This window comes from Lutra lutra, chromosome 8 (genome assembly GCF_902655055.1).
Source record: "Lutra lutra chromosome 8, mLutLut1.2, whole genome shotgun sequence".
Lineage (NCBI taxonomy): Eukaryota > Metazoa > Chordata > Mammalia > Carnivora > Mustelidae > Lutra > Lutra lutra.
Window position 1 is genome coordinate 41,859,193 of NC_062285.1, and position 24,531 is coordinate 41,883,723.

Consider the following 24,531-nt stretch of genomic DNA (forward strand, 5'->3'; position numbering starts at 1 on the left):
CTGCCGGCTGGCCCGCAAACACACGCTTCCTGACACACCCAGACTACTCACGGGCAAGTTCTCTGGATCCATTGGAACAAAGGCCAATCTGTTGTCACCAGGCCCACCCCAGCCCCACCCCCCAGGGATTCACTCGACACTGTGCCCCTCACAGCCCCACATCTTCCTGCTCTGCAGCGACCAGTGGGGACCCTTCCAGAGACCGTGGCAGGGGGACCGGCTTCTGCTCTCCGCCAGCCCGGAGGTGGGAGGTTGAGAGAAGAGGAGGGGAAAGACCAAGGCGGGGCAGGAGAGGGACCTGCCTCCCTCCCTTTGGGGGTTTCCCTGTTTGTTCATGGTTTGCTACCCATCTGCCTCTGCAGCCACCTGAGAGGCCACCTGGGCAACCAGATGAAGTGCCAGGCACAGGGGAGAGCCTCCGAGCAGCCACGGCAGAGCTCTGCTTCCTCAGACCTGGCAGGGGAGTCGGGGAGTCTGCAGACCAACAGGTGGGCCCACGTGGCCTCTCACGCCTCCCCGTCCCTCTCCTCTGCCCACAGACTTAGCGTGGACTTAGAGAGAGAAGAGAGGAAAAGGCCCTCACAAAAACCCTCGGCCTCTTTCTCTCTCTTTCTCTTTCTCTCTCTCTCTGTCTCTTTCTCTTTCACACAGACTCACACACAAACACACACACCTGCCCCCAGGCAGAGGGGCCCCGGGTCAAGAGGCTCCTTTGGGGTGCCCAACAGGGTCAGCCTTTACTCCACCCAGCACTCACCGAGCCGCTGCAGGAGCTCCCTCCACCGGAGGCCAGGCCAGATTCTCCGTCAGAACTGCCCTGCTGGCCAGAACGGCCCTGCTGGCTGGGAGCTTGGGGACCCGGCACCTTGAGGTACTGCTGTCCATGTTTGGGGCCCTGGTCCCCTCTGGCCACTGCCCGAGGGCTCAGCCGGCGCGGGGAGCCAGGGAGCAGGGGGATATCTGTGAGAAGGAAAGACAAAAGAGGCAAAGCAGCTTCAGGTGACAGGAAACCCAGGACACAGAGAAACTGAGGCACTGAGGGAGGGAAACCGGGATATCTCTAAGAAAAAGGCCACACCTCCTCACGGTCTTGCTTAGGCAGAGTCACACTGGCCACAGGGTGGGGAGAGTGTAGAAGGAAGCAGTGGGATGCAGAAGAGGGTCTCACGCACTACACACATATACACACACACACACACACACACACACACACACACACACACACACACGAGAGCCAGCAGCAGAAGCTCCTTCAGGTGACAGCTATCACAATCTTCTAATTCCCAGACAAGAGGGGACACTGTATCAGGTGAGCCAGGGTGAGTGGGAGCACTCCCTAGAGAGACACCGGAACTAATGCCAAAGGCTGGAGTTGTAGGGTCTCTCCCAGGGCACCCTGGCCAGCCCTCACGCCCCTTGACGAGAGAGCAAAGACAGACACACCACCCATGGGTCCCCTGAGAGCAGAGGCCTGCTCTGACAAAAGCGCTGTCTCCAATGCCCTTGAGGGGTTCCCACACACCTGCTGCCTCCACCAGGGCCTCAGAGCTCCACAGCCCCTTCCCAGCCCTCCCCGGAGCAGCCCCCTAGCAACCCACAGCGGGCGCCAGCGCTACTTCAGAGACCTCCCGGCTTCACCCCCGCAGGGAAAGGACGCAGGCCGGTGACAAAATTGCAGAATGTCAGAACTGGAGGGCACCGAAGCACTAAACACACCAGACAGGGCCCACGAGCCGCCAGGACCTCGAAGCTGACCAGACCCAATCTGTACCCCACTCTGAGAAATACTCTTTCCAGCCAAGCTGCACAGCGCAGGGTGCCGGGGCTTCCCCTTCAGCTCTGCCACTTGCTCAGACCTCTCTGAGCCTGTTCCTCCCGCCTGTAGCATGAGAATCCCAAACTGGCAGGCTGCGGTGAGAAACCAAAGGACAGATACATATGCAAGACCCCCAGGGCATTCATCAGCCCAAAGGCGTGCAATGAAAGGTGGTTGTCATAATTGTTCTCATTTTCATTCTGAGCTGCGTACGAGAAGAAATCACACTACGGACATCCAGCTCAGCCCCTAGCACCTGCTCTAAGGAGGAATGAGCAAAAAGCAGCTCGGAAGAGCCCTTTCGGCACCCAGCTCTCTGCTGGACAGTTCAGGGGCCCTAGAACTTTCAGTCCCTGTCCTGGAAAACCTGATCATCTCTTCACAAAGACAGAGCTGGCAGGCAGGAAGAATGCAGAGCAGAGCTCTCATAATTTACTTCTACACTGTGGGCTCCAGTGTACAGTTCTACACTTTGGGAGACCAGCGAGGCTGGAAGGCTTCCAGAGGGACTGAGCCCGACTCTGGTCTTGAAGGGTGGATGGGTTCGGAAAGGCAGGGGCGAGAACACAGAAGGGCAACAGTGGGTGTGCGTGCTGGTGGTGGGATGACCTGGGGCTCAGGACGGCAAGGAAGGGCTTCCTTCCTCAGTCCCTCATCTTGCCTTATCCCTCTCCCCTTGTGCCTTTCGCATGCCTGCCTAACACCTGGCCCAGGGCAGAACTGTCCCCAGGGAAGGCTTGAAAACCTCCAGATGCACATCGAAAGAGACCAAGACCACCCCAATGTACACCTGTGCTCAGACAGGACAAAGGTAAGGCTCACTCAAGCACGCTGGTCGGCTATATTCCCATTCACAGCTGTAGCTCAGATTCAGGGTCAGTCCCAGCGTTAGTCAAACCACTATCCAGGAGGCACAAGCCCCTAAAGGTACAACCTGGGGTTTGAGGCTGGCCTCCAGGGCTCCACGAGCCATCCCAGCAGCTCCCTCTGCTTGCCTCTGATGCATGGACCACAGCTGCCTGAGGCCCTGCCTTCATGCCCACCTTCTCCTTCCGGCCCCCGCACCCAACAATGAGAACACAGCACATGGCTGAGTCGTTCCACCTCCAGAAAGACACACCAGGCAGTAATGACACAGAGGTGGAGACACTCGAGTCAGTTGGCCTCACCATGAAATTGGGGGGGGGGGGGGGGGAGGGGTGATGTCCTGGGCATCAGGACAAAAGGGACAAGAGAACCCACTCCACAGGACTCCTCCAAGAAGCTGAAAAAGGGGGAATTGAGTCTGATCGGAAGAAAAGGCCTACATACACAGCCTATGGAACATGTTACAAAGTTGAAGATAATCTTTCCTTCATTGACCATTTACTTGGCTCTTGGCCCAGGCTGCCTTGCCCAACAGAACCCTGGGTATGCAGGATGCAGCTGCCTCCCTGGGCTCTGAGTGCCATGGGAAGTGGGGAAGGTGCATGGCTTCCCCACCTCTGGATCAGTTGGACAGACTTTCACAAGGCTTGGACCTGGGACGTCTTCTCTACACTCTCACCCTATGCCTGGATACTCTCATGCACTCCTACGGCCTTAATGATCAGCTGTGCTCATGACCCCCAGCATTTTGTCTTTAACCCTTATTTTCTTCCACCTACTGGCCTCTCCACCTGGATGCTTTGGCGCCTCCTTCAGAACCTACAGGTCCAAAACCAAACCTGCATTCTGCTCCGCATGAGGACTCTGCTCCAGCATTCCCTGTCGCTGTGATGGCCGCCACCACACCTGTCCACACTCCAGCCTGGACAGCCTTCCCCATGCCTGACAGCCACTGTCACCCATCCTAGGAACTCTGCCCTGAAACAGCTCCCAAAGCCATCTGTTTTCCACCACCTCCATGACTACCACCCTAGTACAAACTACCATGCTCATTCGGTGGGGTCACTCCAACAGCACCCCCTGCTTCCACCCTCGCCTGCCTCCACTGTTCCCCAAAAGACAGTCGGCCTAGCTACAACACCTGCATGCGTGGAGACTTCTGGTGCTTCCCCCCACCCCCCAAGCTGTGAGACCCTGCATTACCCGGCCTGCTCCCCGGGTCCGCTGCGTCTCTGAGTCCCAGCCCTGCTGCTCTGTAGACAGTGTCTGGAACGCACCACACGCTCTCCCAGCCCAGGGCCTGACCCATGTTCCTCCCTCAGGCTAGGACGTGCTTCTTTGTCTAGCTGTGGGCCACCTGCTCTTTGGGTCACAAGGGACCCAGAAAATCAAAAGTAACACATGGCTGTTTCAAAAAGCTACTGCTCAAGGTCTAAGATGGAAATATTCAGACACTGCAGGCAAAGCTAATTTGCTTCCTCTGCAGACAAGACTTGCGGTTCCCCAAGCTGAGGTAGTGCTGGGAGAGCTCGGGGGACACACAGACACAGGTCTAGCTGGCAGGAGAAGGCCTCCGAGCTTTATCCCATGGACTCCACTAGTCAGGAGGGTACCACAAAGAGTGGGGCATTTATTGTCTGGGGTCACTGAATAAGGGTAACCTACTGATGTCAGCCACTGACTATCCAGTCAAAGGAATCCCTCTCCTCCAAGCTTTTGCCCATCTGACCACTCCAACCAACTCCCCCAAATGGGACTAGCCCATCCTTCAGCCATCCAAACCCCCACAAGCCTCCTAAAGCGTGAAGGTGGGGGAAGGGAAGGCCCTCCTCACCTAGTCAAGTGTAACTGGATGAAAATGACCAGAGGCCTCCCAGAGCCTAAACATAGACAGAGGCAGCCCCAGCCTGGCAGCAGCTGCCCACCTCCCCACTACCCCGATCCATTCTCCCCTCCACCTTCAGGGGGACCTTTCCAAGTCACAGGGCCCCACTCTCCTACTGGAAGCCCTTCGATGGCTCCCTACTGCCAGAGCATTAAGTCTTTACCATGGGCTGAGAGACGCTACATGTATTCTCCAGCCTTGTTGTCGCCCTTCTTCCCACTCCCTTCTTTCCGAATATTCTTATTTGCTCCATTGGCTAAGATGATGAAGCACAGGGAAACCACAAGGCATGTGATGGGCGGGGGGCTGCACTTTTGGGGGAGGGCAGTGTTCTGGTCTTAGCTTGCTGTTTGGAGAACCTGCCACCCGAGTGGTTCAAGACCACAGCCGACACTCTTTTCCAGGCCAGGTATAAGAAATTCAATAAATGTCAGCCTGTGATCTGGGACTACATGGGTGTCTCACAGTGGAGTGGGATCTACAGACAACTGAGAAGTGCTGGGGTGACAACCACATTGCTCTCCAGCACTCCTCGCAGGCCTCGCCGTCAGCACCCTGCCACACGGCAGGCCCCACGCTGAGCCAGGGGGACCCTCGCGCCACGTCTTGGCACCGCCACAATTTCAGAAAAATAATGTGATTTCTTTGATGTCAGTTTCTACTTCCACAGTTGAGAGGAGGGTGTCATTATCCTATCTTTTCTCCACAGGGGGTGGGTAAGACAGAGCAAGAGGAAAGATGACAACTCCTGGGAAGTCCGAGCTACAGAAAATGTGAGGGATTGTTACCAAATCCTACCCCTGGGCCTCAGGGCCTGCTCCTTCCCATGCTTCTGCCCACCCTCACTTCTCTGTTTCATACCAGTCACTTGGCGTTAAACCCCAGAATTGCCCTTCTCTGCCACCCGCCTGCCTGCTCCTATTCACCTCCCCCTGGAAGCACTCCTAGAGGAGGCAGGAGAAGCCCCAGCTCTCTATCCCCCAGTACCAGGATTTCGTTTGTCATCTGGCACCATCGCACAATTTCTTAGCCTTTAGTACCACAATTTCAGGGGTGAACTCTGTCCCTTCCGGTCGGATCCCACCTCCACTGCTCCCGAGGGCTGCAGGTGCCTTAGGCTACACCACAGAGGCAGACAAAGGAGCAGGATCAGAGATCCAGAGGGAAAGGAACAGAGACAAAAGGCAGGGAGAGCCCCCAAATCTAAATGAAAAAGCAGGTAGAGCTTGTTTTCAGGGTCCTCCTGTGGCCTGCCCTTTCACACCATCCCTTCCCCCAGCCCAGCCAAAGCCCCTCCCCAGCTCGAGTCTCCATTCTGAGCAGTGCTTTCCCATCCACCGTCAGGGGCTTCCGGCGCCCATTCCCCCATTGAGCTGTTTGCGGTCTCGGCTTACAAGCTAACAGACTCCGGAGTACTGAGAGCTAGCATCCTGAGACAAAAGAAGGGAAAGAATTCAGGAAACTCTAAAGCGCTCTGGAGATGTCCAAGCCCTGCATGTGTGCAGGGGGCAGGGCTCTGGTCTCACCTCGAGGAATACCCTCCAATGGTAGGCACTGGGCACCATGCTGGGTGGGGGCACAGATGCTGCAGGGCTTCTTTCCGGACCCTTCGAACCATGCCCCGGCCCTCAAACAGTTTGGTGAGACTCTTTGGGGTCACAGTGATGAGGGAGCAGGAGGCTGGCTGAAGACAAAGCAAAAGCTGGCTCCTTGCACCCCCTCTCCACCCGCTCCCCTCGGTAATGTGTGTGACATTCCACAGGCGCCCCTGACCGCCATAAAGAAACAAATTGTTAACTTGCAGAGATCACAATCCTGCAACACAGGAATCTCCCAACTATCTTGATGTTAATGGCTTGCTAAAAGACAACAGTGGTCTCCAGGCACCTTGGAGGCCCTCTTTAGCATATGAAAACTCCTTGAAACCTCCCTTCCCCTCCCCTTCCCCCAACCGCAGGGTACAGAACCTGCCGCCCCTCACAGCCCCGGGCAGCAGCTCTTCCTGCCCACGGTCCTGTCCCCGTGCGTTAATAAACCACCATTTTGCACCAAAGATGTCTCAAGAATTCTTTCTTGGTCATCGGCTCCAGACCTCAGCCCACCGAACCTCACCTAGGTTCTAGAACTTCATCAACAGCAAAGGATCAGAGTGGGGCGGGGCTTCTGAGGAGGGGAACAGCCAGGCCTGGGTGTGGAGAGCCAGGGGGGCAGGGTGAGCTCAGGCAGTAGGGGATGGCGGGAGAACCGGAGCAAAGGGACCAGGAAGCACAGCCAAGAGCAAGGCGGCAGAAGGCTGAACAGACTGGGAGCGGGAAGTGGGTTCCCCAGGCAAGTAGGAGGGGGAGGTGAGTCATCGGGGCTCTCGGAGGTTTCCAGAGCCTCCAAGAAAGAACAGCAGTAGGTGGTGTCCTGTGGGAGCCTGACCTCCAGGCAGCAGCGCTCTTCCTCGAAGCTTCCCTCGTGGCATCATTACTGCCTCCTTACGAAGCACGGGCAGGGCAAGTGTGAAGGGAAGAACAGGGCCGCCTCTCTCCCCACCCTTCAAGGCCACTGCTTCAGGTAAAGCCAGACAGGCCAGGACTACCCTGAGCGGAGACAGCATGTCCACACTCTCCCAGGTCAAGAACAAGACTCCAGGTGGAGCTCAGAGAGACCTGGGCACATGCAGACTTTTGTGGATGTTCATGTGGCCCCTCCCCAAGCATCCTGGGATGGACGGATGGCAGTTCAGGTAGGGTCAGCACTTGTGCAGAGGTCTTACCCTGCTTTCCTGCGTGAACTTGATAGTCAAAATTGGAGGTGCCAAGCTTAAAATTTGAACCCAATGGCCCTGCTGATCACCCTACGCCCTGCCCCACGGCTGCTGCTGAACAGCACTTTCCTAGACTCTGCATGAGGCCTGAGCAACAGAAGGACGGTCTTCCAGTCCCCTCCACACAAAAAAGGACCATTTGCAGATCTGCCTCTTGGGCTCTGCCTCTCAGACTCAAAAACAGCCCTCTGTCCACCGATGCTCAAATATCCCCTTCCTAAGGATGACATGGCGACAGTGTGCATCCTTACCTTGAACCTGGGTAAGTAAGAGCTAACTGGCCTCCCTACCACTAGCTTGCTCCCCTCTGATCCTTGGGTCACAACCTGACCAAGTTACTCCAGTTCAATCCACTCTTCTTAGATGAAGACCAGATTATCTGATATGCACACAGGACCTCTCACGATCTGGGCCCTGCCCACCTGTCTGAATACTCCTTCATCTAACACCCATCCACAGCCCGCTTACCACTCCCTGCAGCCACCCCCAACCACCACCACCACATGCCATCACGCCATGCTCCAACCTCGAGTGGCTGTCCTTGCAGGGTGGGGGAGTGAACACCTATGTCTCTATTCATTTCAGAACCATTTCACTTCCTGGGCTCTATATAATACAATGAAAATATAAGGCTTGCCCTAGGTGCTCCCAAGGAAGGCAGATTAATAAGGAAAATAGACTAATAAGGAGATCATTTCAGGAACAAGAGAAAAGCTAAAGCTGGAGTATGAACAAGAACCTCTAGAAACAGAAGCCCGCAGCTCTGCTTAGAGCTAGCAAGAAAGGCCTCCCAGGGTACACAACTTTTGAGAAGCATCTAGAAAAGAGAAGTGGGCATATTCCAAAGGGCAAGGGAGGAAAAGGGATTGCAGGGAGAAAAGCAATCATTTGCATGTCCTTTGCAATCAGCTGCTGGGCTTGGCTGTTTCAGATCATCAACCTTCTGAGAGCAAGGCCTGCCTCCTCCTCCTCATGTTCCTTTCTACCCACATAGTCCCAGCAGGTGGCCAGCTATGTGATGGGATTGGAGGGGCTGAGAAAGGACCCTTCTGGTTTATAATACACACTTTTTAACATGGCCTACAAGGCCCCTTACTCTCTTTTCTGTCAACCTGCCGGTATCAATGATCTCCTGCTGGCTACTCCCCCCTCCCTTTCTCCCTCCCTCCACTTCTCTCTCTCTCACTCTCTCTCTTAAACACACACACACACACAGACACCAGGCACACTGAACTACCAGCAGCTTCCTTAAGGTGACCTGCTTTTTCTTATCCTTGGTCTTCAATCTTTGGAACTGTACTCCCTTCTGCCCCTAAACATCTCTTCTCAACCAAGACAACCTGATAAGTCCCTTCCTGGTAGCATTCTTAACATCTCTCCCCTCCCCTTTACAAAATTCAAACAACGAGCACTTATGGTCAATGCTCAGACCCAAGATCCTAGGTCAAGAAAAGAATAAGAATTTCAGGAAGCCTTCCCTCAGTGACAAAACCCATGGACTGGATCTGGAGGAGTTCTCCAGATGAAACCTACTCACCAGCTGCCCATCCTACACTGTGGTCTGGAGTGTGGCTGATGAGATTAATGTATAGGCGTCCCTACCCCTACACCAGGAAGAAGCAGCCAGTCTACAGCCTAATTGATCAAAACTGTTCTGTTGGCCAACCACAACCTGTTGTGCAAGTTCATTAACATGAAAAGAGCATGATAATGCAATGGTGAGCAAAATGTAACCCTTCTTCTACCCACCCCCCTAATACCACACACACAAGCACACCGCTCTATGAGGGTGTCCTCTTGTGGACATATTTGGTGGATTCCTGCAACATCCCCCATTTTCCTCCATCACCAACAAACCTCTCCCACCTCTCATCACCAGTGGTATAACCAAGATTGATGATCTCTGTCTTATTCCCAGCTCTCCAAAGAAGGTCGAACAGATTACCATTGCCCAAAATAGACTGGGTCTGAGACTAAAGCCTAAGACAGCTCTTGCAATCATAGCTCCCTGCCCAGGCCACCCCAGCTTCTGACCTGGATGAGAAATGAGGCATACAGAGGGATTCAGCAGGGAAGAAGAACATGGATGAATCTGAGAATTTTATAAAATATCTCAAATACATGTATAAGCTATAGGAAATTGCTCGAAAGTTTTCTCTATGCTACAGCCTGGTTCATATCATATAGACAGCAAGCCTTATCTGCTCACTTGTGCTCTCCTCGAGGACAGGAATAGTGCCTATCTTGCTCACCACATATGCTTAGCCCCAAGCATGAGGACTGGCACATAACTGGCTTCAGAAGGAGGAGAAGTGTTTTCCCACAACTTGGGAGAAGGAAATTCACAACTTCAAGCATCAACTAAGATGGTTAACGCCACGTGGAGGCCTGAAGAATTGTTCATGAACACATTGGAAACACTCCTAGGAACTGGGTCAGACTTTTCAAAGGACTGGAGAGCCCATAATAACTAGGAGAGAGGAAAGTTTGAGAGACACATTTTTTAATTTCTCCTAACTCCACTTCTACTAGGCCTAGCCAAATATAAATTGTTCTTACTTAAAACCAGATGTGTCCTCATTTGACTATCAGTGAGGCGATGGTCACCACATTCCAAAGGACAGAACCAGAAGTAGTAGTCCTGGAAAAGGAGAGACAGAAGCATCCAGGAGCTGCTCTGTGGGGAGGAAGAGATGGTCGTGGGAAGCCAGACTTAAAATATTAGCAGTCAGCAACTGAGAAAGGTGAGAGCCCGTGGAGAAACTGGCTGGTTCGCAACCCTGGATCCATAATTAGAATCACCTAAGAAAGTTAAAATATTGATGTCTGGGCTCCACCTGAAGACTTGGACTTCATTTGTGTGAGGTGCTCCACTGGACCACCAGGGGTGAGATCCCTGGTCTACAGAATCAAAAGTGTGGGCAGAGATCGAGTCACAAGGAAGGAAAGGAGTACCACCTAGAACTTGAATAAAGTGAGCTTAAGACAAATAAAACTAAGCACCCCTTTGCACGGCCAAGTTAAACATTTTACGTTTAGAGACCTCTCTTGGCCTGGGTGTTTAAAAAAAAAAAAAAAGTGGGTGCTGCACGAATCAAGAAGCAAGGGAAGCCTGTCCCTGCAGAAGGAAAAGAAAGCGACCATACTTGGCAACCCATGGACACACCTTGGGCCAATGGCTATAGAAGCGGTGTGTGCTTTAAGCAGGGGTAAGACCCTCCACTCTTGTAGCTTTGGTTTGGCCCCCTGACTTCTAAAGCATACTGGAGGGCTTAGATCGTAATTCCAGCTTGAGATCAGAGCGGGTAGGAATGTGTTCTACACGGTCCAAGTAAATCCAAACACTAAATGTCATTAACTGTAGTGAACTAGTGCCTCAATGATGTGATACAGTTTATACACGAACTGGAGGCTCGCCTACCTGCCATAACAAATAGAAAGGCAAGCATCTTCCTCAAAATTGGCACCATTCCAGGAAGAGCCTCAAGATCAACGTATAAAACCATCCTAATACAGCATGCGTTTAAAAAGCAACTTTTTAAAAAGGCGACCCTCAGGCAGGATCATTTCACCTTTTATTATTATTATCATTTCACCTCATTTCAGAGGATCAGGAATACCCAAGTCCCATAACTCAGTACGCTGGCTCAGTACTTCATAATGAGGTTTTTATTGAAAGGAAATATCTTTAAATATGCAACTGTATCTCCAGTTCATATATAATTTTTATAATTTCTCCATCTCCTTCCTTTAACCCAATGCATTGATTTCATCAGGATGTAAAAATTCTGAAAAGCACTGAGTTCCAAAGGAGAAATCACATTCAAACTTAGCATCTCAAAGAACTGCTTGGGTTTCAAGCACAAGTGAAGTATGTATTTCACGTTTAAGACAAGACTCACAACGCCTTCATCTGCTTACTCTAGCTCACAGCAGTCAGATACCACTTCAATAAAATAAAGTTTTTTTTAGTTTTTTAAAAGAAGCAACTGAATCTGTTGGCCAACTAATTTCATACCGACTAACCATTAATTCATTTCTTCACTCACAGAACTAGAACAAATAATCCTAAAATTTGTATGGAACCACAAAAGGCCCTGAATAGCCAAAGCAGTCTTGAAAAAGAAAAACAAAACTGGAGGCATCACAATTCCAGATCCCAAGTTGTATTACAAAGTGATAATAATTAAAACAGTATGGCCTGGCATAAAAATAGACACATAGATCAATGGAATAGACAGAAAAACCAGAATTGAACCCCCAACTATATGGTCAATCAATCTTTGACAAAGGAAGAATGAATGTCCAATGGGAAAAAAGACAGTCTCTTCAACAAATGGTGTTGGAGAAACTGGACAGCAACATGTAATAGAATGAAACTGGCACACTTTCTTACACCATACACAAAAATAGACTCAAAGAGGATTAAAGACCTCAATGTGACACCTGAAAACATAAAAATCCTTGAAGAGAGCATAGTAATCTCTCTGACATCGGCCATAACATTTTTCTAGATGTCTCCTGAGGCAAAGGAAATAGAGAAAATAAACTATTGGCACTACAGCAAAATAAAAAGCTTCTACACAGCAAAGGAAACAATTAACAAAACTAAAAGAAAACCTACGAAATGAGAGAAAATATTTATAAATGGCATATCTGATAAAGAGTTGGTATTGGAGGGGGAGGAGCAAGAGGGCAGAGGTGTAGGAGACCTAAATATCGTCAGGTCCCAGGAGTTCAGCTAGGTAGTTATCAAATCATTATGAACACCTACAAACTCAACAGGAGACTGAAAAGAAGAAGAGCAGCAAGTCTAGGAACAGAAAAGCGACCACTTTCTGGAAGGTAGGACGTGTGGAGAAGTGAATCCGGATAGACAAGAAGATAGACTGCAGGGGGAGGGGCCAGCTCCCAGCAAGTGGCAGAGCAGTGGAGCCCAAAATTGGAACTTTTAGAAGTCTGCTCAACTGAGGGGTGGCCTTCCAGAAGCTAAGCAGGGAGTGGAACCCTCGCAGGGACAATGTGGTCTCAGGACCCTTGGGGTCACAGAAAGACCATGGGAGTCTGAGTGTGGCCGAGCTCCCAGGTATCGGATCAGGGAAGCCAGCAGCAAAGACGGAGATGAGCAGTGATCTCTCAGCTCGGGGTTACCTTCAATGGTGATCCACGGCACAGTTGGGCAACTGCTCTTCGAGCAGGGACCCCACAGGAGGCACATGCAAGGAGACTCAGCTTCCTCCTCTAGGAGGAGCAGCGCAGGAGCCAACGGCAGGAATCTGCTGGGTTTGGAGACTCCAAACAGAGCCATGGGCCCGTGATAGAAATGCTTGGTCACAGGCTGGGTGAGCTCAGAGTGTAGCCAGAGACTAGGGAGACAGGAGGGATTGAGTGTTTTTCTCTGAGGGTGCACTGAGGAGTGGGGCTCCCAGCTCTCAGCTCCTCCAGGCTGGAGACAGGGAGGCCGCCATTTTCATTCCCATCCTCCAAAGCGGTATGGAAAGCGTTCAGGGAACAAAAGCTCCTGAGCACGAACCAAGCAGATTACTTAGCCTGGACCCTGGCAAGGGCGGTACAATTACACCTCATTTGAGAATCCGGGCAAAAGACCCCTCCCCCAGAAGATCAGCAAGAGCATCCAGCCAAGACCAAGTTCACCAGTCAATGAGAACTGCAGAACTTCAAAGCTCCCAGAATACAGCATGTAGAATTCATGGCTTTTTTCCCATGATTCTTTAGTCTTTCAAAGTTAAATTTTTTTAATTTTATTTTTTTCTTATTCTATTTTTTAATGTTTCCTCGTTCCTACTTTAACATTTCTTAACTATTTTATCTTGTCAATACCATTTTAAAAATCTTTTTTTTTTTAAAGATTTTATTTATTTGACAGAGATCACAAGTAGACGGAGAGGAAGGCAGAGAGAGAGAGAGAGGGAAGCAGGCTTCTTGCTGAGCAGAGAGCCCGATGTGGGACTCGATCCCAGGACCCTGAGATCATGACCTGATCTCCTTGCATGTGCCTCCTGTGGGGTCCCTGCTCGAAGAGCAGTTGCCCAACTGTGCCGTGGATCACCATTGAAGGTAACCCCGAGCTGAGAGATCACTGCTCATCTCCGTCTTTGCTGCTGGCTTCCCTGATCCGATACCTGGGAGCTCGGCCACACTCAGACTCCCATGGTCTTTCTGTGACCCCAAGGGTCCTGAGACCACATTGTCCCTGCGAGGGTTCCACTCCCTGCTTAGCTTCTTTCTTTAAAATTTCAGGATACAGTTTCTTCTAATAGATCAAAATATACCCTAATCTAGCACATGGCTTTTTCTAGTCTCCAGCCTGATCCCATTCTTTCATCTTTTTTTTTCTTTTTTCAACCAACTTATCTTATCAATTCCTTTTTTAGAATCTTTTTAAATTTTCATCTTTACAGTCATATTCAAGCCCTTCAATATGTTTACCCTTAATTTTGTATGTATATAAGTTTTTCTTTCTTTAAAATTTTGGGATGTAGTTTCTTCTAACAGACCAAAATATATCCAAAATCAAGTGTGTGGCTCTATTCTATTCACCAGTCTAATACACACATTTTTTTTCTTTTTTTCCTTCTTTCCTCTCCCCCTGGTTTCAGGTCTCTTCTGATATGGTTAGTGTATATCTTTCTGGGGTTGTTACTATCTTTTCAGTATTTTGTTCTCTCATTCATCTATTACCTGGTTAAATGACAAGGTGGAAAAATTAAACACAAGAAAAAGAAAAAGAGGCAGCTCCAATGGCTAGGGACCTAACCAATATGGACATTAGTAATATGTCAGAACTAGAGTTGAAAATGATGATTATCAAGGTGCTAGATGAGGATCAAAAAAAGCATGGAAGATGCTAGAGAATCTCTTTCTGGAGAAATAAAAGAACTAAAATCTAACCAAGTTGAAATCAAAAAAGCTATTAATGAGGTGCAATAAAAAATGGAGGCTCTTACTGCTAGGATAAATGAGGCAGAACAGAGAATCAGTAATATAGAAGACCAAAAGATGGAGAATAAAAAATCCAAGAAAAAGAGAGACCAACAACAATTGGAACACGAGGGGACAATTCGAGAGATAAGTGATACCAAAAGACAAAACAATATTGAAATAATTGGGATCCCAGAAGAAGAAGAAAGAGGGTGACAGAAGGTATATTGGAGCAAATTATAGCAGAGAATGTCCCTAATTTGGTGAAGGGAACAACATTAAAATCCAGGAGGCATAGAGAACATCCCTCAAAATAAATAAAAATTGGCCAACATCCCCTCATCTAACAGTAAAACTTACAAGTCTTAGTGACAAAGAGAAAATCCTAAAAGCAGCTCAGGACAAGAGGTGTGTAACATACAACAGCAGAAATATTAGACTGGCAACACACCTATCCACAGAGACATGGCAGGCCAGAAAGGACTGGCATGATATATTCAGAGCACTAAACAAGAAGAATATGCAGCCAAGAATACTACATCCACCTAGGCTGTCATTGAAAGTAGACGGAGAGATAAAAAGGTTCGAGGACAAACAAAAACTAAAACAATTTGCACACCAAACGAGCCTTACAGGAAATATTGAAAGGGGTCTGAGCCAAGAGAGAGCCTAAAAGCAACAGACCAGAAAGGAACAGAGACAACATACAGTAACAGTCACCTTACAGGCCATACAACGGCACTAAAGTCTTATCTTTCAGTAGTTACCCTAAATGTAAATGGGCTAAATGCCCCCAAGAAAAAGACACACAATATCACAATGGATTAAAAAATCGGGACCCATCGACATGCTGTCTGCAAGAAACTCATTTTAGACCCAAAGACACCTCCAGATTGAAAGTGCGGGGGTGGAAAACAATTTACCATGCGAATGGACATCAAAAGAAACCAGGGGTGGGAATCCTTCTATCAGATAAATAAGATTTTAAGCCAAAGACTATCACAAAAGATGAGGAAGGACACTATATCATACTTAAAGGGTCTGTCTGGCAAGAAAACCTAACAATTTTAAATATCTATGCCCCTAACATGGGAGCAGCCAATTATATAAACCAATGAATAACAAAATCAAAGAAATACATCGACAATAATACAATAATAGAGGGACTTTAACACCCATTACTGAAATGGACAGATCATCTAAGCAAAGATCAACAAGGAAAAATGGCTTTAAATGATACACTGGGGATGCCTGGGTGGCTCAGTTGGTTAAGCAGCTGCCTTTGGTTCGGGTCATGATCCCAGCATCCTGGGATCGAGTCCCACATCAGGCTCTTTGCTCAGCAGGAAGCCTGCTTCTCCCTCTGACTCTGCCTACCACTCTGTCTGCCTGTGCTCACTCTCTCTGACAAACAAACAAACAAACAAACAATCACTGGACCAGATGGACATCTCAGATATATTCAGAACATTCCATCCCAAAGCAACAGAATATACATTCTTCTCTAGTGCACATGGGACATTCTCCAGAATAGATCACATTGTGGGTCATAATCAGGTCTCAACCGGTACCAAAAGATTGGGATCATTCCCTGCATATTTTCAGACCACAATGCTTTCAAACTAGACTCACCCACAAGAGGAAAGCTGGAAAGAACTGAAATACATGGAGGCTAAAGAGCATCCTACTAAAGAGGGAATGGGTCAACCAGGAAATTAAATAAGAATTTTAAAAATTCATGGAAACAAATAAGAATGAAAACACTACTGTTCAAAACCTTTGGGACACAGCAAAGGTGGTGCTGAGAGGAGAGTATACAGCAATACAAGCCTTTTTCAAGAAACAAAATGATCTCAAATACACAACATAACCCTACACCTGAAGGAGCTGGAGAAAGAACAGCAAAAAAAGCCTAAACCCAGCAGGAGAAGAGAAATAGTAAAGATCAGAGAGGAAATCAATGAAACAGAAACCAAAAGAACAGTAGAACAAATCAACAAAACTAGGAGCTGGTTCTTGGAAAGAATTAATAAGATTGATAAAGCCCTGACCAGATTTATCAAAAAGAAAAGAGAGGGGTGCCTGGGTGGCTCAGTGGGTTAAGCCTCTGCCTTCTGCTCAGGTCATGATCCTAGGGTCCTGGGATCAAGCCCCGCATCGGGCTCTCTGCTCAGCAGGGAGCCTGCTTCCTCCTCTCTCTCTGCCTGCCTCTCTGCCTACTTGTGATCTCTGTCAAATAAATAAATAAAATCTTGGGGCGCCTGGGTGGCTCAGTGGGTTAAGCCGCTGCCTTCGGCTCAGGTCATGATCTCAGGGTCCTGGGATCGAGTCCCGCATCGGGCTCTCTGCTCGGCAAGAGGCCTGCTTCCCTCTCTCTCTCTGCTTGCCTCTCTGTCTACTTGTGATCTCTCTCTGTCAAATAAATAAATAAAATCTTTAAAAAAAAAAAAAAAAAGGGACGCCTGGGTGGCTCAGTTGGTTAAGCAGCTGCCTTCGGCTCAGGTCATGATCCCAGTGTCCTGGGATCGAGTCCCACGTTGGGCTCCTTGCTCAGCAGGGAGCCTGCTTCTCCCTCTGCCTCTGCCTGCCATTCTGTCTGCCTGTGCTCGCTCTCTCTCCCTCTCTCTCTCTGACAAATAAATAAAATCTTTAAAAAAAAAAAAAAGAAAAGAAAAGAAAAGAGAAAGGACCCAAATTAATAAAATCATGAATGAAAGAGGAGAGATCACAACCAACCAAAACCAAAGAAATACAAACAATTATAAGAACATATTATGAGCAACTATACACCAGCAAATTTGATAATCTGGAAGAAATGGATGCATTCAAACTACCAAAACTGAACCAGGAAGGAATAGAAAACCTGAACAGGCCCATAACCATCAAGGAAATTAAAGCAGTCATCAAAAAACCCCCAACAAACAAGTGCCCAAGGACAGATGGCTTCCCAGGGTAATTCTACCAAACATTTAAAGAATTAATACTTATTCTCCTGAAACTGTTCCAAAAAATAGAAAAGGAAGGAAAACTTCCAAACTCATTTTATGAGGCCAGCATTACCTTGATCCCAAAACCAGACAAAGAACCCCTTAAAAAGGAGAATTACAGACCAATATCCTTGATGAACACAAATGGAAAAATTCTCACCAAAATACTAGCCAATAGGGGCACCTGCGTGGCTCAGTGGATTAAAGCCTCTGCCTTCGGCTCAGGTCATGATCCCAGGGTCCTGGGATCGGGCCCTGCGTTGGGCTCTCTCCTCAGCGAGGAACCTGCTTCCTCCTCTCTCAGCCTGCCTCTGCCTGCTTGTGATTTCTGTCTGTCAAATAAATAAATAAAATCTAAAGAAAAAAAAAAAAAAACTAGCCAATAGGATCCAACAGTACATTAAAAGGATTAATCACCACCACCAAGTAGGATTTATTCCTGGGCTGCAAGGTTGGTTCAACATCTGCAAATCAATCAATGTGATACAATACATTAATAAAAGAAAGAAAAAGAACCATAAGATACTCCCAGTAGATGCTGAAAAACCATCTGACAAAGTACAGCAGCCTTTCTTGATCAAAACTCTTCACAGTGTAGGGATAGAGGGTACATACCTGAATATCATCAAAGCCATCTATTAAAAACCCACAGCAAAAATCATTCTGAATGGCGAAAAACTGAGAGCTTTTCCACTAAGGTCAGGAACACAGCAGGGATATCCACTATCACCACTGCTATTCAACATAGTACTAGAAGTCAGCCTCAGCAATCAGACAACAAAAAGAAATAAAAGGCATCTGAATTGGCAAAGAAGAAGTCAAACTCTCACTCTTTGCAGATGATATGATACTTTATGTAGAAAACCCAAAAGACTCCACTCTAAAACTGCTAGAACTAATACAGGAATTCAGAAAAGTGTATGCACATAAATTCAGAATTCAGAAAAATCAATGCACATAAATCAGTTGCATTTCTATATATCAACAGCGACAGAAGAAAGAGAAATTAAGGACTCGGTCCCGTTTACAACTGCACCCAAAACCATAAGATACCTAGGAATAAACCTAACCAAAGAGGCAAAGAATCTGTACTCAGAAAACTATAAAGTACTCATGAAAGAAATTGAGGAAGACACAAAGAAATGGAAAAACGTTCCATGCTCATGGATTGGAAGAACAAACATTGTGAAAATGTCTATGTTACCTAAAGTAATCTACACATTTAATGCAATCTCTATCAAAATACCATCAGTTTTTCTCAAAGAAATGGAACAAATAATCCTAAAATTTATATGGAACCAGAAAAGACCCCAAATAGCCAGAGGAATGCTAAAAAAGAAAACCAAAGTTGGTGGCATCACAATTCCAGACTTCAAGCTCTATTACAAAGCTGTAATATCAAGATAGTATGGTACTGGCACAAAAACAGACACATAGATCAATGAAACAGAATAGAAAGCCCAGAAATGGACCCTCAACTCTGTGGTCAACTAATCTTCGACAAAGCAGGAAAGAATGTCCAATGGAAAAAAGACAGTCTCAACAAATTGTGTTGGGAAAATAGGACAGCCATATGCAGAAGAATAAAACTGGACAACTGCCTTACACCACACACAAAAATAGACTCAAAATAGATAAAAGACCTCAATGTGAGACAGGAATCCATCAAAATCCTTGAGAAGAACACAAGCAGCAACCTCTCTGACCTCAGCCACAGCAACTTCTTCCTAGAAACATCACCAAAGGCAAGGGAAGCAAGGACAAAAATGAACTACTGGGATTTCAAGATCAAAAGCTTTTGCACAGCAAAGGAAACAGTCAACAAAACCAAAAGACAACTGACAAAATGGGAGAAGATATTTGCAAATGACATCAGATAAAGGGCTAGTATCCAAAATCTATAAAGAATTTATTCAACTCAACACCCAAAGAACAAATAATCCAAACAAGAAATAAACAGAAGACATGAACGACATTTCTGCAAAGAAGACATCCAAATGGTCAAGAGACCCCTGAAAAAGTGTTCAACATCACTCAGCATTAGGGAAATACAAATCAAAACCACAGTGAGATATCACCTCACACCAGTCAAATGGCTAAAATTAACAGGTACAAAAGGACAGATGTTGGCAAGGATGTAGAGAAAGGAGAACCCTCCTACACTGTTGGTGGCAATGCAACTGGTGCAGCCACTCTGGAAAACAGTATGGAGGTTGCTCAGAAAGTTGAAAATAGAGCTATCCTAACACCCAGCAATCACACTACTAGGTATTTACCCTAAAGATACAAATGTAGTGTCTGAAGGGGAACGTGCACCCAAACATTTATAGGAGCAATGTCCACAATAGCCAAACTATGGAAAGAGCCCAGATGTCCATCAACAGAGGAATGGATAAAGAAGAGCTGGTGTATATATATACAATGGAATACTACACGGCCATCAAAAAAGAAATCTTTTTTTTTTTTTTAAGATTTTATTTATTTATTTGACAGAGATCACAAGTAGGCAGGGAGGCAGGCAGAGAGAGAGGGGAGGAAGCAGGCTCCCTATGGAGCACAGAGCCCGATGCGGGGCTCGATCCCAGGACCCTGGGATCATGACCTGAACCAAAATCAGAGGCTTTAACCCACTGAGCCACCTAGGCGCCCCTCAAAAAAGAAATCTTTCCATTTCCAATAACATGGATAGAACTAGAGGGTACTTTGCTAAGTAAAATAAGTCAATCAGAGAAAAACAATTATCATATGCTCTCTCTGATATGAGGAATTTGAGAGGCAGGGCAGAGGGCCATGGGGGTAGGGAGGGAAAAAATGAAACAGGATGGGATGGGGAGGGAGACAAACCATAAGTGACTCTTAATGTCAGGAAACAAACTGAGGGTTGCTGGGGGGTGGGGGGAGAGGGATAGGGTGGCTGAGTGATGGACATTGGGGAGGGTATGTGCTATGGTGAGTGCTGTGAATTGTGTAAGACTGATGATTCACAGACTTATACCCCTGAAGCAAATATTACATGTTAATTTAAAAAAAAAAGAATTAGTATCCAAAATATATAAAGAACTGATACAACTCAATATCTAAAAAACAAATAATCAAATTTAAAAATGGGCAGAAGACCTGAACAGACATCTCTCCAAAGACACACAGGTTGCCAACAGACACATGAAAAAATGCTCAACATCACTCATCACCAGGGAAATGCAAATCAAAACAACAATGAGCTATCACCTCACACCCGTCAGAATGGCTAAAATCAACAAGACAAGCAATAAGAAATGCTGGTGAGGTTGAGGAGAAAGAAAAAACCCTCATGCACTGTTGGTGGGGATGCAAACTGATGCAGCCACCATAGAAAACAGTATGGAGGTTCTTCAAAAAGTTAAAAATAAAACTACTGTATTACATATGAATCACACTAATGGGTATTGACCAAAAAAATACCAACACACTAATTTGAAGGGATACATGCACTCTTGTGTTTATAGCAGCATTACTTACAATAGCCCAACTATGGAAGCAGCCCAAGTGTCTGTCAACAGAGGAATGGATAAAGAAGATGTGGTATATGTATACACAATGGAATACTATTCAGCCATTAAAAAAAAACAGCAATGAAATCTTACCAATTACAAAAACATGGATAGACCCAGAGAGTACTATGCTGAGTGAACTAAGTCAGTCAGGAAAGACAAATACCATATGATCTCACTCATATGTAGAATTTAAAAAAACAAAACAAATGAGCGAAGGAAAAACAGAGAGAAAGAGAAACCAAGAAACAGACTCTTAACTACATAGAACAAACTAAAGGTTACTAGAGGGGAAATGGGTGGGGGGACAGGGAAATAGGGGATGAGGGTTAAAAAGTATACCTATCATGATGAAATAAAATGAAATAAAAAAAAGAAATAAGATCATGCTTACAAAGCTTAGCATGCAGTAGATGCTCAATAAATAGCAGTTCTTATTATCAATATCATCATCATCATTTGGGGACTTTGGCATCAGACAAATAAAACTAAATTTAAAAATTCATTCCTTCATTCAAAAACCATTTAATAAGTATTTAACAACCCCTGTCCTGCCATGGCTGCTGAAACTTGAAGACCTCAGAGACTTCTTTGGAGAGACAAATATGTAATTCTGCAACTTTAATTCAGGAAAATAAGTGTGACCATGCCACACTACAATTATCCTTTTTGGTAAGTCCCTAAGACAAAGACTACTAGCTGCTTACCAAAATTCCATGTTCCCTCTTTCTTTCTGGACACATAGCTAGACCCTATTTCCTAGCCTCCCTTGCAATTACATGTAGCTACAAGACAATTCCAGCCAGAGGAATGTAACCAGAGTGATATGTGCTACCTTCAAACCTAGCCCATAGAAACCTTCTGTGCGTGCTTCTGCTTGCCCATCCATGCTCTCTCCCCTTTCAGATAACTGGGAGGAAAGCCCTCGGGGCCGCCTTGGAAGTCAGAGTTGAAACTGGTTAAGCGTCCATCATGCTGGGTCCCTGAAAAGCTATATGGATAAGAGCTACCCCAGTCACTTGTTTACTCAGCTGGACTATTAGTTTAGCAAGAAGTAAACTGTCATGTTTTACTCATTACTTATTTTTTGGTCTATTCGTTCGAGCAGCTGAGTGTTACCCTAACTAACACAGTACCCTTCACTAGCAATGCAAATAATAATAAATAACTCTACTCACAAGTGTAGTAATTAGTCTGAGATACCATCCAAGCCAAATGCCCACATGTCAGAGTCCAGTTCAACAGACCCTTCCCCAAACTTCTCCCAACCTGACAGATTTAACAGCACCCCCCCTCAATTTCTGCAAATCACAAGCCAGGAGAGATACTCAAAGGTAGGGACTGGATATCATCTTTGACCTTCACTGCAGCCTGGCACATAGTAGGTGCTCAACGAAAGAGCAAATTAAAAAACTGAAATGCCCAAAAGATGAGCAGAAGGATTTCTCCCCTATGCTTTGTGCAAAATAATCTCCACTATGCTTTGTGCTATAGAATTCTGGAGCTTTCATTATGTTGAGTTCCAGTACTGCTGAGCACTAACAAAGGTGATTTTAAAGAAAAGTTGTGGCCTTACCTGCAGGCACCTCCATAGTCTAACTCTCTCTTAAGACAGACACTAAGGCTGGGCTCTCAGCTTCTCATTAAAATTAGATAAACACAACAAATTCATTCTTTTCTAAATCATGAAGAACACTTTTGAATTAATATTAGAAAGTCCTGTTCCTTCTGGCCTCTGCCAATGACCTACAACTGAAACTGTTTTTCAACAGAATACTTTTTACCTAAAAACCTGCTGATAAACTTGTTTCCAGTACCGATAAAATCACTGGTACCGGGGTGGACATTCTGCTGTAAACAGCCATAAAACAGGACAAAGTACACAAGCCAAACATTTTCAGGCACTGAACACATCCCTCGTTCGGAACTGCAATTTTCAAGACTAGAAAGTCACAAATGTAATCCCATAAAGACAAATTATTGACTGGGGTTCAGGAAGCAGGAACCCAAGTAAAGGAAAATCCCACTGAACTGAGGAGGCAGAGGTCAAGGCTTGGAGAAATTAAAATGGCTGGAAATTATGGGGCAGAGTGAAAAAGAGGAGAAATGTGTGCAAAGAATGTTCTCTAGAGAGATTTTTGGGGACCTTCATGAGTCCTTGGCTGAGAGCAAGTCTCCACATGCGTAAGGGCGAGATGTATGAGGCTGACCAGAGAGAGGCTACCACCACGCTGAGATCAGAACAAGATGCTGGAGGTCACGCAGTACTGGAAGACATTGATGTTCCATCCCAGCCAGAGCAGCAAGACCTCATTAACATGTCCTAATATTCCAGATATCCAGCTGAGACATGAGATCCCATTTTAGGAGTAAGAACCACATGCTAGAAAAATGTTTCTAGCAGACTATCCCTGAAAACTTCTAAGGCCAAGCCCTGAACAGAGCACTAGGGGAGACACATGAGAGGCTGAGTCTTACCAAGTTAAAGAATCACGGGAAAAACCTTGCATTTTCCAAAAATAGACCTTAATGAGCAGAAAACTAGACCTAAATATTAAGCTCAAAGGGATCAGCTCATAATTGAACTACATGCTGGAAAACTTTTCTTAAAAAAAAAATTTTAACTCTCCTGAAAGATAGTGTTGTAACATGCACAATGTCCATTTTACTATCAAAATTTACTAGACATGCAAGAAACAGACAAAAGTGATCCATGAAAGACACAAAGAAAGCAATAAAAATTCACATCAGCCCTCTGGCCTTTTTCAGTAGGCCCAGAGGGACCCAGGGCCAATGAACTCTCTCCCCAACCTCAGGAAAGATTCACACCTGCACTGACAAGGCTGCTGGGCCAGCTTTGGTCATACACATAGACATAGCCTGTTCTGGATCTGGCCCTGTCAAGGGGATTAGTGTTTGTTCTCATTGCTCCTTCCTAGTTGCACTGTTTATACTTCTATGACCTTAGTAAGTGCCAGATATGGAAACTGCAAAAGTGCAGAGAACTAGAAAATATAAACAAAAATCAATGTAATTGGTTTCACACTCCCCGATTTCAAAACTTACTACAAGCACAGCAATTAGGCAAGAACAAGAAATAAAGATAGCCAAATTGGAAAGGAAGAAGTAAAACTGGCACTATTTTCAGAGGACATAATATTATATGGAGAAACCCTGGAGACTATCAAAAAACTGTTAGGACTAATAACTTCAGTAAAGTTTCAGGATACAAAATCAAATACAAAAAAACAAACAAACAAACAAACAAAAACCTTACTACAAAGTTACTGTGGTATTGGAGTAAGGACAGAAAAATCAATCACTCATTAGAATTGGGATTCCAGGGCGCCTGGGTGGCTCAGTCATTAAGCGGCTGCCTTCGGCTCAGGTCATGATCCCAGGGTTCTGGGATCAAGGCCCACATCCGGCTCCCTGCTCTGTAGGAGGCCTGCTTCTCCCTCTCCTGCTCCTCCTGCTTGTGTTCCCTCTCTGTGTGTTTCTCTCTGTCAAATAAATAACATCTTTAAACAAAAAAAACAAAAAAAAAAAAAAAAAAAGAATTGGGATTCCAGAAATAAGTCCTTGAATTTCAACAAAGGAACTAAGAAGTGGAGAAAGAAAGGGAGAAATGGTACTGGGACAACTGGATATCCACACAAAAAAGAAGGAAGTTGGACCCTTTCCTCACATCA

At 46.4% G+C, this 24,531-nt stretch overlaps 1 protein-coding gene across 2 annotated transcripts in view; it reads right to left on the minus strand.

Moving 5' to 3' along the window:
• Positions 1–24,531, minus strand: part of ANO2 (anoctamin 2) — a 360,688-nt gene that overhangs the window by 323,498 nt on the left and 12,659 nt on the right. For both annotated transcript variants that reach the window (XM_047743061.1, XM_047743060.1), the window contains exon 2: positions 758–960. In XM_047743061.1, the coding sequence (XP_047599017.1) occupies positions 758–960 (203 nt within the window). The remainder of the gene's footprint in view (positions 1–757; positions 961–24,531) is intronic.